At 44.4% G+C, this 14,503-nt stretch overlaps 1 protein-coding gene across 1 annotated transcript; it reads right to left on the bottom strand.

Annotated features, from left to right (window-relative positions):
- Positions 1 to 449: 449 nt before the first annotated feature.
- On the bottom strand, positions 450 to 14,014 carry zyx (zyxin). Its single transcript, XM_030370321.1, is given in 11 exon segments — positions 450 to 2,638; positions 3,049 to 3,169; positions 3,257 to 3,435; positions 3,823 to 3,992; positions 4,869 to 5,010; positions 5,299 to 6,018; positions 6,790 to 6,885; positions 7,405 to 7,492; positions 7,494 to 7,656; positions 7,838 to 8,082; positions 13,709 to 14,014. Coding segments are annotated over 10 exon segments (2,013 nt in total). The 5' UTR covers positions 8,058 to 8,082; positions 13,709 to 14,014; the 3' UTR covers positions 450 to 2,524.
- Between the last annotated feature and the right edge of the window lie 489 nt (positions 14,015 to 14,503).

Below are 14,503 nucleotides of genomic sequence, written 5' to 3'. Positions count from 1 at the left end.
AAAGGTATAGAAAGTGGAATCTTCCTCAAGTCTTGAATAGGTATTGAGTTAGCCTTTCATCAAAATTAAATTATCAGTTGAAGCAAAGATAAAATTGTCACCATCAGTTGAATTACAACCTGAGTCTCATCGTCTGCTCTTCTCATTATACTTTTTTGGGAAACGCAAAGTATATTCTCTCTATTCCCACCCTGGCTATCCATCCTAGTCAAAAACATGTGCACAAGGATCCTGCTAACAGACAAGATCCACAAACAGTGTACTGTGTACATCGTCTGAGATTCCTATTCCTGACCTTGGACACACACACACACACACACACACACACACACACACACACACACACACACACACACACACACACACACACACACACACACACACACACACACACACACACACACACACACACACACACACACACACACACACACAAAAAGGACAGCTTGGTCTTTAGCTATTTTCTTTTTTAATGCATCCAAATTGAGGGGGGGGAGGGTTGGAGTACAGGTTGAATAATGCTGGCATGTTTGATCATATACGTTTACACATTCACACCAATGGAATGGGAACTTGCATAAAAAAATACTATGGAGGAAAACATTTTAGATCACGAGACAAGAACCCTTAATAAATGCTGCAGTGAGGACATGGGCACGTTTGATCACATTGTGATGATAAAGGCAGAATCACATAGTTGGAATACATTGTGCAATAATACAAAATACAAAAGGGCTGTGATATAATACTAAAATCCCCACCACGGACATAAGTAGCATGCAATACTGGGTATTAAAATGTTTCATGTTATTGGTTTTTTAATCACCCTGAATTTTGTTGCATTCGCCAAATAAAATACTTAATTTGAACAAAAGTTGGTTGAATATTATCGTTTTGTTAGCAGAATTAATTGGTATGGCATTGAAAGCAGGCGAAATAGAGAAGGAATACGAAAGCGTAGAAGGCACATTTCCAAAAAATCTGAAAATCAACGTTTCCAACTTGGGAGGAAAACAGTAAAGTACATGACAGACTGAATAACGTAGATCAACATCGAGTGACATAAGTAGTACATAATCAATATCAACACACTAACGTACATTATAGGATAAATGGAAAGAGTAGTGGTTTCACTGTAATAGCACTAAATTACAAGGTCCTCATGTGCTGATAAACCACAATAAAACCGGTGAATGTTAGAGATTATAAAAGAAAGACAGGAGAGTGTTCGTTATCTCAAACAGATGTTAAATGAACTTGGTCACTGCTAATAAGCTGGTCAGCCCTATTCATAAATCTGCTCATGGATAGTTATTTTTGTGTCTTGCCCTCACAAGTCTCGGTTTGGTTGAATTACAAAGCCATAACATTTCACCAAATAAACGTCCATTCAACATAAATGCTATTTAGGGATTTCAATTCCCCAGATGGGTCCACTACAGCATGTTTCTTGAAGGTGCAGTCTTGTATCGTGTGCTTTGGCGTTAGCAAGCGTAAAAGGGGCTCTACCATTCTCTATGTTAATTTCAGCTAAATGCAAAATTGGAAAAAAGCTTTGCAATTATAGGTCCCGTTTTCAGCCATAGTAGCAGTTTCTTACAACTCTCATGATACTCTTGAGATATGGAATGAAATCAGCACTCAGCAAAACACTTTCATGATTTTGCTCATCAATTCGCACTAGCATGCATACAAGAGAACATAGGAACACAGGGCAAACTTAAAAAAAACAGTGTTGGTTTTCTTTGAATTCCATGTTGCATGGAGAGCGACATGTAGTTTTGACAGTGCATGCAAATAAGCCCACAGATCCATATAATAACAAAGACAAAAATACAAAGATCTGAATTCACGGCTGTGATGTTTTTTTTGTTGCACTCAGGCTACAGCCCTGAAAGAACTACAAATGTAATGTTATTATGAGAGAGAGCATACTGATTGACGGGAGAGCTCGCTCTCTCTGGGCAAGAAAGCAACATGCTTGCATACTGTACAACCTGCAAGCCTACAGACCGGTAAGACGGCCAAAGACCTAGCGTCGCACACTAAACAGTTATAAAACGTCGAAAAGTCGGCATTAATAAGAAAGTGATTTAGCAGATTAAGAAACAACCATCAAAAGGTGCTCTACTTTTAGCCTGGTTGGATGCTTTTTGTTGTTTAATCAAGAAGTTTTTTGCAAATATGCTAGTAGAGTATTTGTAAACATAGAACAGCCATGAAATAATACTCTGGCACACGAAAGGCTATTAGGAGAGAGCTCAGGAGAAAGGAGATGGAGGATACAAGATGAAGTAAATCTGTCTCAATGCAGTACATTACCTCCACATTGATTGAGTCTTTGACACACACCACTTATTTAGGCATGCAGAAATCCTCTTCACAGGACACTCTTTCACACTCTCTCACCCACGTGCGCACGTACATGGAGCTCTATTGCAAAAAGGCAAAACTGGTAGCTGAATTAATCCTGTGCTTTCAATTTGGTTCATAGAGTGACTTGAGTGACGGGTGTTTCCGCCAATCACTGCTTGGCCTGCTTGGCTCGTTGGGTGTGGCACTTCATACACAAGATCTTGCCGTCCAATGGATAGCAGCCGTCGGCGTCTGCTTCTATTGACAGGGGTCGGGCGCAGTCCTGCAACCACAATTTAAGGTGAATTATTTTTTAAAGAGAATGTAAAATGGCTTCCAATCCTGAGCCCATCTTGCTTCTGTAATGCAACATATTTCCAAAAATTGAAACAATTCATTAGCAGGGTAAAAAAACATAGGGGGAATGAAATATGACTTATTACTATATAGGGGAGAGGCTAAAATAAAATAAAATAAAAATGGTTCAATAAAATAAATATTACAACTTGAACAACATTATTTCAACACCAAATAATTTTTGGGGCGTCTACATTTATAGAAAAGTATGGCATACATAGCAAATAATATGAATATGCTAACAAGCAAAAGTTCCTAATGACTTTCGGAATACAAATGTATCTCGTTTTATCTGACCATCTAAAAAGATCGAACTGTCTTGTGTTCCTCCATTACCTCACACCGGTAACACTTGAGGTGGAAGTTCTTCTCGAGGGCGACCACCCTGACTGTCTCCTCGCTCCCCGGGGCGGGGATGATGGGCTCGTTACAGCTCACACACAGCGGGGAGAAGCGCCTGCAACACACACACCGTCACACAGCCGTTCAGCCCGGCGCCGACCCCCCCACATCCACCCTGAACCCTGCAGAAAGGAGGGGCCACCTGTGGTAGTCCTGGACGCAGTAGGGGTTGTTGTTGTCGTCGGTGATGAAGGGCGCCCCCTCCAGGCTGCAGGCGCAGGTGCTGCAGCGGAAGCAGTGGGCATGGAAACACTGGCCCACCGCCTTCAGCACTCGGTCCGTGATGCGCTCCCCGCAGCGGGAGCACACCGCCAGGGAGCTCTGGGGGATCAGGGACACTCATCAGCCACAGCACAACCAGCCATTCATACAGCCAGGGCAGGTTCAGGTTTGGCCCCGTTAAAACAATCAGAGGAGGAAAACATAGGAGGAAATCACATTTTAAAAAGGGGCCGTGTGCAGAATTTTAATAAAAGATATAGAAACTTAAAATAAGCTAAAGAAGTTTGGCTGCCATTTTTTTTAAAGTATAGTGTTGACGTAACCCTTCTGGACGTTTGTTCCAGGAAAACAAACGGCTTCTTTACCATGCTTGGTTGAACGTCTGCAGGACTGTATTCAATCCATCAAAAACATTCACTTTTTCAAAGGTTCAAGTCTTTTCAGGGAGTGTTCAGCAGAGGACTAGAGAATGACGCTCTTCCTCACCGTGTAACAGTCCTCGCACTGCGGAGAGCTGTCGCGGTCGTAGAACTGCATGCCCTGCAGGGGGCGCTGGCAGCCCATGCAGCAGAAGCAGTTGGCGTGGAACAGCTTGTCCATTGCCCGCACGGCCGGCTGGCTGCGGGACAGAGACTCACCACACTTCCCACACACCTCTGATGGAGACGGGGAGAGACGGTAGGAGGTCGAGGATTTATTAAATCACAAAGGTTACAGAAAAAGTCCAACACTCGGATCCTGCAGTCTAACATGCAACCCCAGAACATTTGGGGCTAGACGGCTCAGAGCTTGGGCCAGGTACCGAGAACATTGTGGGCCGGAGTTAAGCCTTGTGTCCGGTTTCCTGAACTCGAGAAATTATACTGTAGAATGCTACTTTGCCCGAGTGGATCAGGCTTTCCAAAGGGGATTTGAATAAGAGTATTTCTACAGTGCAAGTCTTCACCGTGTTGACTTGAAACCTTTACAGATTATTTTCTACAGTGGACTACTGCTGGCCGAGCTCCAGTAACATGATTGGTAGAAACATAGGTGAAGCTAAAGAAATTAAACCCCCTGTTCGACCGGACTGAGCTGGTCTGCCATCAGATTATAGATATTCACTTTAAGATATTCATCTAATGTCTTATCAATGCATAGCCTTCTGTCTGATCTCATTTCAAACTATTTGTGGTATCAACAATGTTTGATAACAATGTGATATCATCTAACATATGAAAGAGCTCAACTAGTTTTCAAATTAAACTTAACAAAAATAGCATAAATTGTCCTAGGTATTTATTATGTTTGTTCAAATGTCAACATGTATGATGACATTACATTACATTAGATAGTTGCAACCTAAAGCCAACAAGATAATATTGAAATGTGCTTCAGCCCGTCTAAATAATGGCAAGTTAATTTACCTAACATGAATAAACCATAGAATTCCTAAGGACACACTAAACACAGTTCCCTTATCAGAACCCCATCTTGTGTCTTCCGGGCTCTGCTGTGTCTTGACAAGAAGGCCGACCTTGCAGCGTGTCTACCTGTAGGGGGCGATGTGATGACGGGAGCGTGTGTGTCCATGTCTCTGATGAAGTCGTTTGTCATCCTCTCCAGCTCCTCCACCTCCCTCATGTTGAGAGGCACACCCCCACCCGGAACCGCCATCGGCCCAGGGAGGGAGGGCTACACACACACACACACACACACACACACACACACACACACACACACACACACACACACACACACACACACACACACACACACACACACACACACACACACACACACACACACACTGCATTATTTAAAAGTGTTTTATACTCAAATGGATAAGTGCATCCATATGATTTTTTGGTATTTATGGGTGACAAAAGTATGAAATCTTGTTGAGTGCCCTATTAAATAATTCAACCTTGCTATGCAGTTCATACAGTATAACAGGAAGCTGGAAGTTGTTGGGGACTGTACCGTTGATGAGGGCGCTTCCTTCATTGGCTGGTTGAAGGAGGAGGGGGGCGGAGTCACCATGGGCTTTGGTTGCGGAGGCGGGGCAGCAGCCGGGGGACTGGGCCTAACGTTCTCCTGACTGGTGGGGGAGGGAGCGCTCCTGAGGCAGCTGTAGGAAGTGAAAGGAGCGGCCTTGTTGGCCGGCTGAGCAGGAGGTGCAGGAGGAGCAGCAGGAGCAGCAGGAGGAGCAGCAGGAGGAGCAGCAGGAGGAGCAGCAGGAGGAGCAGCAGTAGGAGCCGCAGGAGGAGCAGCAGGAGGAGGAGCAGGAGGAGCAGCAGGAGGAACGGGGGGGAAAGAGCCGGGGGCAGAGGGGGCCATCATAGGAGAGGGCTTTGGTGCTACACCAAACTTGGCTGGGGCGTGGTTCAGATTCTGGTTCTGGTTCAAGTTCTGGTTGAGTTTCTGGGCCAGAGCGGTGGCAGAGGTGGCCATTTTCCCGCCATAAGCGGCCTTGGGAGCCACTGCCGGTTTAGCCAATGGCTGGGGGGCAGGCGAGGCGCCGGACACTGCGCTGTTATTGCCGTGGCGGTTGGTTCTGGCTTTGAGCTCCTCGGCCCAGGGGGCGGGGGGAGGCCGGTCCCCGCACTCGGGGGGCGGGAGGAAGGAGAGGTTTGGCTTGGGAGCGGTCCGGGGAGGACCTGATGGCTTTGGCGCTGGTGCTGAAGGGTACTGGCTTGGTAACTGTGGAAACAACAATAACAACAACAACCACAACAGAGAATGAATTATTTAACACATGGCTTTTTATAGGCCCAGATGAAGACATGCAGGCCAACCCTTATATTATTATGCTAATATAAGTGCGGTAGCTCCGAGCAAAGCTAGCGGCAGATAGCCGCACGCCAGCGCCTTGCAACTTATCTTGCCTCAACATTATTCCGCCGTGATCCGGTTTCCCTCCAGTTGGGATGAAAACACTCTCCATTTATGGCCCTCTCACTTGGCGCTTTGGCAGCGCACGCTGGCCCCGGCGCACGCTCATGCGCTCCACTAAGTCCTGTGTACGCATCACTCGCTCTCTTGAAACATCCCTGACTCTCATTCGATGAATCATCACCTCCGTCCTTCCTCTCCTCCCGCCCCTTCTGCTTTCTGTTTGGATCCAGTGCCTAGCTGCGTGTCCTTCACTCGTCGCTGGGCTTTCACCCTGAGCACAGAGCCCACGGAGCAGAATGGCATCTGGCCCAAACTCTTTCCTAATGACCTCACCGTTGCACGCTTTATTACGCATTGTGCGTCAGATTTGGTCTCTTTTGTTTACACCGTGGACAAAAGCAACCAAAGACGCACGGCAGCCTGTAAACGCTACAGGATGTAGTGTGCTGTGCCCACTATAACCCCTACACCGACTGAACAAAGGCCAACGCTCTGTTTCTCTATTTGGCGTCGCTGAATAGCCATCTCTGCGCACTCTTTATTCCACCAACAACCTCTGGTCTCTCTGCTGTGTACCTTGGGGTTGAACGGTCCCCTGGTCTCCATCTCAGACAGCAGGTCGGTCAGGGAGTCCAGCTGTTTGTCAAAACTCGTCTGCTTCTCAATTGGCCTCTGGGAACATTTGACACGCGTACACATGTCAAAACAAGGTTTTGTTCATACCTGAAAGGTGACTATAAAATGTGTTTTTCGCACCACATGTGATCTCTCATGTATTTTATATCCCCAATAACCATAGATGACATTTATTTATTAAAGAATTTTAAGAGAAAAAGCTTAAACTGTGTTTGTTTAACAGCATGGTGTATTGGGTACATGTCATCTGTGGTCAGGAAACATGTGGTGCAAGACTTCATTTTCTGCTGCTTTGCAACACTATAAATACTTCATAGCATCTTTAAAAAGGAGCTAATGACTTCAAGGAGTCTTACTTAAACATAGCACACAGTTTCTTTAATGTGGGCTGGGAGATGCTGCAAGGTCTCGACTCCCTGCTAATGCTTGGGGGGGGGGGGCGATCCTGGCACATGCCAGCACTGCCATCAAATGCCACCAAGGAGGGTTTAATGTGCTTCCATGGGAGTTGGACCATCTTACAGACTACATCAACAAGCCCCCCCCCCCACTCACCGGTGCATTGCCCCCCGCGCTGGGGAACCTGGACCCACTGGAGGGGGCAGGAGGAGGGGGAGGCGGAGGGGGAGGGGGGGGGAGGGGGAGAGGTGGGCAGACAGGAGCTCTCCTCAGGGGGAGCTGGGAGGGGCAGGTCGTCTGCCACGGGAGGCGGAGCGTCAAAGGCAGGGGGTAGGGCATGGCATTCGGGGGGAGGGGCTGGCAAGTCGTCATCCAATGGGGGAGGAGGAGGAGGGGGGGGCGGGAAGTCTGAAAGGAAGCACACTTGTTGGACGCTGGGACAGTTGGATGACTGTTTTTTATTTACAATATGGGAATAAATATTTGGCTGAAATTAAAGTAAACTAAAATTACAATTAATACATCGCTAAAACCAAACATATAAAGCGTAACTTTGCTGCATCCAAGCAAACCACAAACATCTCAATACCTTCACAGAGCGAAGGAGGGGGCGGAGGAAGCTCCCCAACGCGCCCAATCACAGCGGTGCCCACTGGTGTTGGGGACGGCCCAGAGGGCGGGGATTGGCTTTTGGGGCGGGGCGGTGCGACGGAGGCAAACTTCTTTGGCTGGTTATAAAACGACGGAGTGGTGACCTTGAAGTTAATGGAGGAGGTCACCATTAAGGGCTTGTTGCTGGATTCCTCCATCTTGTGTCTTTATCCGACCAAAACTCTGAAAAATCATAATGACATAATGATAGACATATTAAACATAATGACCAACCGATAGGGAAAGACGAGCAGTGTATGAAGTTTACAGAAACGATGCAACACCACAAAAGTTTGACATTCTCACATCCCACACAGGATATTAATCATCATGATGTGGTGAAGTTATTTTGGACAGTCATAGTTCACTGCCCAAGTGTGATAAGTACATTCCTGGTAGTGGTGAGTCATGAGCTCAGTTTGAATCCTGTTGCATTAGCATCATTGCAAAGAGATTCTGGTTGGATCTGTTACGTTATGTTTTTGTCTTGGCTATATTCAACTGAGGTAAAATAACAGTTTTTAAAACAATAAAAATGTTTTAAAAAGTAGAACGTTAAAATAAAACATAAAGATAAAGTCCCTGTTAGGTTAAGTTGAAGTACCATCAATCAGCCGACAGATTTAAAAATAAAACTTTGGCATACATACGGCGAGCTGACTCTACACAAGTGTACTGCAGTCCCCCTAAGGCTTTGTATATAGAGCAGACATACCATATAGCAAGGGGACGCCAACAGATGCCAGAGATACTTTCCCCTATCAAAACACGTTGCTGTGTAGAATACGAGACCCTACATGAGGCTAACTGATCCCCCTGGTTCTCCTGTAGGCTGTGGCTCCTTTGAAGTAGAGAGGACTTGTAAACTACCATAACATATTCAAGCATACAGCGTCAAGGAGAGGCTGGTGTTTAAAGCTGGCTAAATATTTACTTCACACATGTAGGGGGTTCAGCTTTCCTCAGGCCTCCTTCTGAGATCCCTCCTGTCTAAAGACATCGCCCCCCCCCCCTTTCAAAAGATGAGCACACTGGTCTCAGTTTGATGGACAGTAGGTCCTTTGTGGTCCTCAAAAGACACCTTTTAGTGTCTGACAGCAGTACTCCATACAAGACATTCTTCTCTTGCTCCTTCTGAATAGCCGTTTGTTTGATCCGCCAAGTGGAACGATTAGGTGCTGACCAGGATATTTTTTAAAACAATCCATTATCCAAGATAAACTACAAATATCTTTTTTTGCTGGTTGGAAGGCCTTGCATGGAAATACAGAGCATATGGGCACCTCATACTTTTATATTGGCAATGCTGATTACTCTATGGATACTTAAATTAATTCTCACAAGCCGACAAGAAGAATAAAAGCATGCATCATAATCTGAAACATTAACCTTATCAACAATACTTTTATCTTCACTACATTGTGCTTCACTAAGTAAAGAAGCTCCAGTCTTGTTGTTTGGGTTGTTTAGTTCTGTCAGCTCTAGTCTTGTGTTCCAGGTCCTTGAGTGATGTCTGATGAATCTGGGGAACTCTACTGGTCCCAGACATCAATCAACTTGTCTGTTAAGCCTACACCAGGGATGGAGGGAGTTATTTCCCTTTTCTTGGTAATATCCTGTCTATTGCAATTCATTAAATAAATATAGATGAATTCATTTATATATATTTATAAAACTACAGCCCCCTCCCCCCCTCGGCCAAAAAAGTAGATTGTTAATAATTTTCTCAATTACATAAATATAAATCCCACGACTAGGCCTAAAAAAAAAAAAAGTTTGATTCCTGTTGGTTGTCAGTTGAGGTCATGGGTAGGTAGGGAATTTATTTTATTTTTTTATTTTATTTTTTCCAGCGGCAGCGAATGATAGGTAGGTTGTTTTCATTTAAAAACGAGAAAATTCGCTCATCCTTGTACAGAATGAAGAGGTGCTGTACCAAAACGTAATTATAGAGGTGCTGTACCAAAACGTAATTACATTAAAAAAAAAAAAAGGTGACAGGGTCGGTCGGAAACCGGAACCAAACAAAAAAAATTTTTAGGCCCTATAGATTTCAGTTTCACGTTAGCTTTAAAGTTTGACCATAAAAGGATATATATTTAGAATGATCACACAAAACATGTTGCAACAGTTATTTCAGAACACCCAAACAGAGCAAACGTTTACACACACAAATGCCACTCCTCAAGAGCTCTTTTCTGAGGACAAATAGCAGAACACAACCAAGGCACATACATTGAACGGCCTCATAGACGCTAACAAATAGCAGGCCTCTGTTTAACTGTTTCTATGGCTTGCTATGTCAAGTCTTTCTGGAGTCGTCATTTGATAACACTGCTCCAGATGCTATCTATGGTCAAGATAAAGCGGTTGGCCGTTTCATAAGGACTCTGTTGTTTATCAGTAGAGTGCTGCACATGGAACACTTTAAACTAGGCCTACCAAGACTGATAACTATTCCAGTGGATATGTATTGAAGGAGTACCAACATGACCACCAAATAACCCTTTTCTTTATCATTTAGCATAACTTGACTAATAGCTAGGATTATGCCGCTATTTGGTGCCCTTATTCAGACAAATTAAATGTTAAATGTTTTATTTAATTCTGTCAAATTTAAGAGACATTTGTTAAGTGTTATTAAATAAAAAAATTATAGGAAAATTATTTTGCTCTTATACCAATCAAAAAACTTGAATTGTTGCCAAAGATTGTGTTTTTCCGCCCCCAGACCCAGTTTAGTGTGATTGTGATCTGTGAACTGTCGGCCTACAGCCATGTGATTCAGTGGCCGTCCCTTAGACAACATTAAGTCACATGCAATTAAAGAAGAAGCTGCACATAAAAAATATGGTGCATCGTTTCGGTATGCAGCGAATGCTACACAATTATTCTGTTAATCTCTTGGCATAGCTGACTGCATCCTCAAGGTTCACATCATAACTGATCAATACACAACAGGCATACCACTTTATTTTCTTATCCTTCCGAGACATTCCGCACTGCAACGATTGATCTGAAGAAGTTGAACGGCTACTCCACGATCCTGTATACATTGCATTATAAACAACTGCCTTTCCAATTACTTCACATTGGTGAGTTGGTCGGATTCCATCGGCTCCAGACTCACATATAATTGGATGACCTCACCTCCAGGCACATCGATGACAGCCCCCCCAGCAACACTAAATGAAACCTGATCCCAGAGAGACCCTCGGCTGGAGAGCATGCTTTGCACTGTAGACCCATGACATCACTTGGCTCTCTCTCTCCCTCCCTCTCTCTCTCTCCCTCTAACAAAAGCCTACACCACTGATCCATCAGCATGGACTCCAGTCTCCTTCACCGTTTCCTTCAACATGTCCCCGTGGTTATTTCACACCGATGACATCATCGCGGCCTGTCTTTCATTAGTCCCACTGTGGAGCCGAGGCAGCGGATGGCATCACGGCCCTCTAATCTGCGATAGAGTCTCCAACAGATCATGTAGAGGAAATGGTACTTCATTGACTTTAATGCAACTTATGAATTCCATATGGCAGCGAGGCCTGTAGTACCGAGGGCTACTTTATCGACAGCAGCACGCTTAAGGGCGAGTGACTTCAGCTTAAAGCAATGTTGATTATGCCCAAATATAGAGAAGGGCAGACAGACAATGAAAAGGACCTAGAAGCAAAGTACTGCTCTTGTTCTTGTTGTGGTACAGACAGTCATTATCTTGCAATGTTGTGTCTCTTGCCGTTGACAGTCTTACACCCCAAAAATGCAATCTTTCTGGCCCTGAAACAAAAAACCAAGACTTGCAAAAACAGTTGCGCAAGCTACGTATCATGTAAAGGCATCAAAGAATCCTGCTAGTAATTCGAGTGCATGGCTTGACTTCTTTTTAACATTTCTCCATGAATAAACTGCTGTTACGTAGCCTGACCGGCACCGTCTGTGAACCATTTCTGTTGAGACCATGATCACATCAAACAGCCGTTACAGGGGATGATGGATAGTGTTCTGCTTTTGGTAATGATTCTTTTGTTGCTGGAGCAGTAAACTTGCAAGACCCCTTCTTGATACTTGTTCAACAGTTTTCTGTTTAGTTTGGCACTTCAGTGATAGGTTCAACAGGTCAAAAATCTGGTTGGAATTTTAAGTTGCATGTCGTAAACCACCTAGTCACCAATGATTCCAGCTGAAATGAAAAGCTGGACAATTACCTTGAATTGTCAATAACAATTTAAAACTACACCGCTTCATGTAAAAAGTACATTTCCAGCCCAGTTGTAATCGTTAGCTAATGAACAAACAGCATTTCTGGAAGAACTTCCAGTAACTTTCACCTTGCTTTGTTATTAATGTGTGTGGCATAATGGTGATAAACTCTATTGTTACGATGCTGTTGCCACGCCCTCTGTGCGGGAAGAGGGGTCTGTCTAGACCCCGGGTTTACTCACGCAGGAACAAACAGTCTAATTGAGTCTAACGTTACGGGTCATCACCCTTTTACTGGACAGAGGGCACTGCTGACCTTCCACTGGGGCTGCACTCGTCTGTGACAGCATGATAAACACTGTACCATGAGTGCAAAGACTCACAAGTCATCTCAAATTCTTATGCTGACCTAAAACGGAGTGGATCAAAGGAGGCTTTCATTGGAAACGAGAACAACTTCAGAACAATACAAGAGATGAGGAACAACGTCAGGGTATAAGGGGAGTGAAAGGTCTGCATTGTAACAATGTGTGTGACCATGACCAATACATTTCAATAAGGACAGGCTTATCTGTTACTTAGTAGTAAGAGGAGGCAAGGCAAATCATATCCTTGCCATCTACCGTAATGTACTGAACCGTAAGCAATGAGAAACCTAATCTAAGAGACAGCACCCATACCCAAGCCCCATGCTTTGGCCTAACTCTATTAGGAAATGTGTAATTTTAGGAGCAGGCTATGATATCCTTGTAGGACTGGCATGTCCATATCTATAGACTCCTATGTTTTACATACTTTACGTCAATCTTGTGCTTTGATAATATATGTGTATGACTAGTAGTGCTTTAACCATGATTTGGATAATCTGCTATAGTGGAGTAGTACAAATACTCTTAATATATTTATTTGTAAATAGAGTCTGACGATACAATTATAGCTACGTCTATGATCACGATTAAGCCTTTATATACACACTAGCCTACTTTATGTTAATTGAGTGAAAGAACAGTATACTGAAGCTTTTGTAGATGAATGGGAAACCCCGAGGAGATCCACAGTGAAAGTATCATTGGCATCGAGGCAAGTCATATGATCAGCAAGACAGCATACAGACATATGATACAGCACCTTCTATGATAATCAACAACAAAAAAGCATTAAATTCCAATATTTCATATAAGAGGAATACTCACACAAACCACAGACACATAGATGAACTCGGTTATGAACCAATTGTAAAGCGAGAATGGTGTGCAACGAACGAATGAATGCAATCAAAAGATACAGCAACATAACACCAGTCTCCGATGATAAAGACAGAGAGGCTTGCGTTCATCTGAGGACGCGCCGGCCCATCCGTGACCGACCGAGCCTCCTTGTCCCTGACCGACCGACCGAGCCTCCTGGTCCCTAAACGACCGACCAAGCCACCTGGTCCTTCACCGACCGTGCCCCCTGGTCTATGAGATGCGGGGAGGTGAGGCGGCTCCGCGGTACATCTCGGACCGTCTTAAATCACACGGCTAGCCATCTTGTTAAATAACACGGTATTTACAAACGCCATGAAAATGCACCAATCGTTACATTAAAGAGCCATCTATGTTACCTGTGATCCCGTGTGTCTCCTAAGCGTCCTAGCCTGGTAGCTTCACCCCGTCCACCACTAAAGATAACGTTGACGGTACCGCTAATATTAACGGTGCTGCTACCGTCTGTGATGCTCCACTGCCAAGCTAATGACGGGCCTAGCCATATCCTAAGAGAGAACACTGGTTTGATTAATTCGTGACAGCGGTAGTAGACTTTCACAATTTTACTGTCACTGCGTTTTTCAGCAGCTTTCGTTATCACAAAACTGTGAAGTGCTGCTGTGCTAAATCAACTTTCAGCTCGACTTCCGGTTCATGCTTCCGCATATTCATCAAGCAGAGCATATCCCTGTTTGACCAAAGTAACTATTAACTCGTAGATCTTTCCGTAGCCCTATTGTTAATGCATAACTTGATAAACACACGTCAGACGATATACCTGGCTATGCATGGTAACACTTTAGTACAACCGTTCATATAGTCCAAAGTGCCATGGTACCTTCCCCATTATAAATAGTTTACCTTATTAGGGAATATAAATCCAAGATGTTACAAGCCCATTGTTATACATAAGCCCCCCATCAATGGATTTCCGATAACATCACAATGTCCTTACCCTTTGTGTGAGCAGTATGTCTTCTTGCCTCGCTTACTCCCTTCCTGCTCTGGATTCTGTGGATCCAAACTGTGGCACAGTGGTCTCTAATGGCAACTTCTGCTTTCCCCCTCTCAGTTCCTCCAGCTGTTAGACCCTCCCCCTGTCCCCCACTCTCTGGAAAAGGAATGACACCATCCTTCCAAACAAGTTCCCT

The sequence above is a fragment of the Gadus morhua genome, chromosome 11 (assembly GCF_902167405.1).
Source record: "Gadus morhua chromosome 11, gadMor3.0, whole genome shotgun sequence".
Taxonomy (NCBI): Eukaryota; Metazoa; Chordata; class Actinopteri; order Gadiformes; family Gadidae; genus Gadus; species Gadus morhua.
Note: the sequence above shows the minus strand (reverse complement) of the source record. Positions and strands in the feature narration are given on the sequence as shown.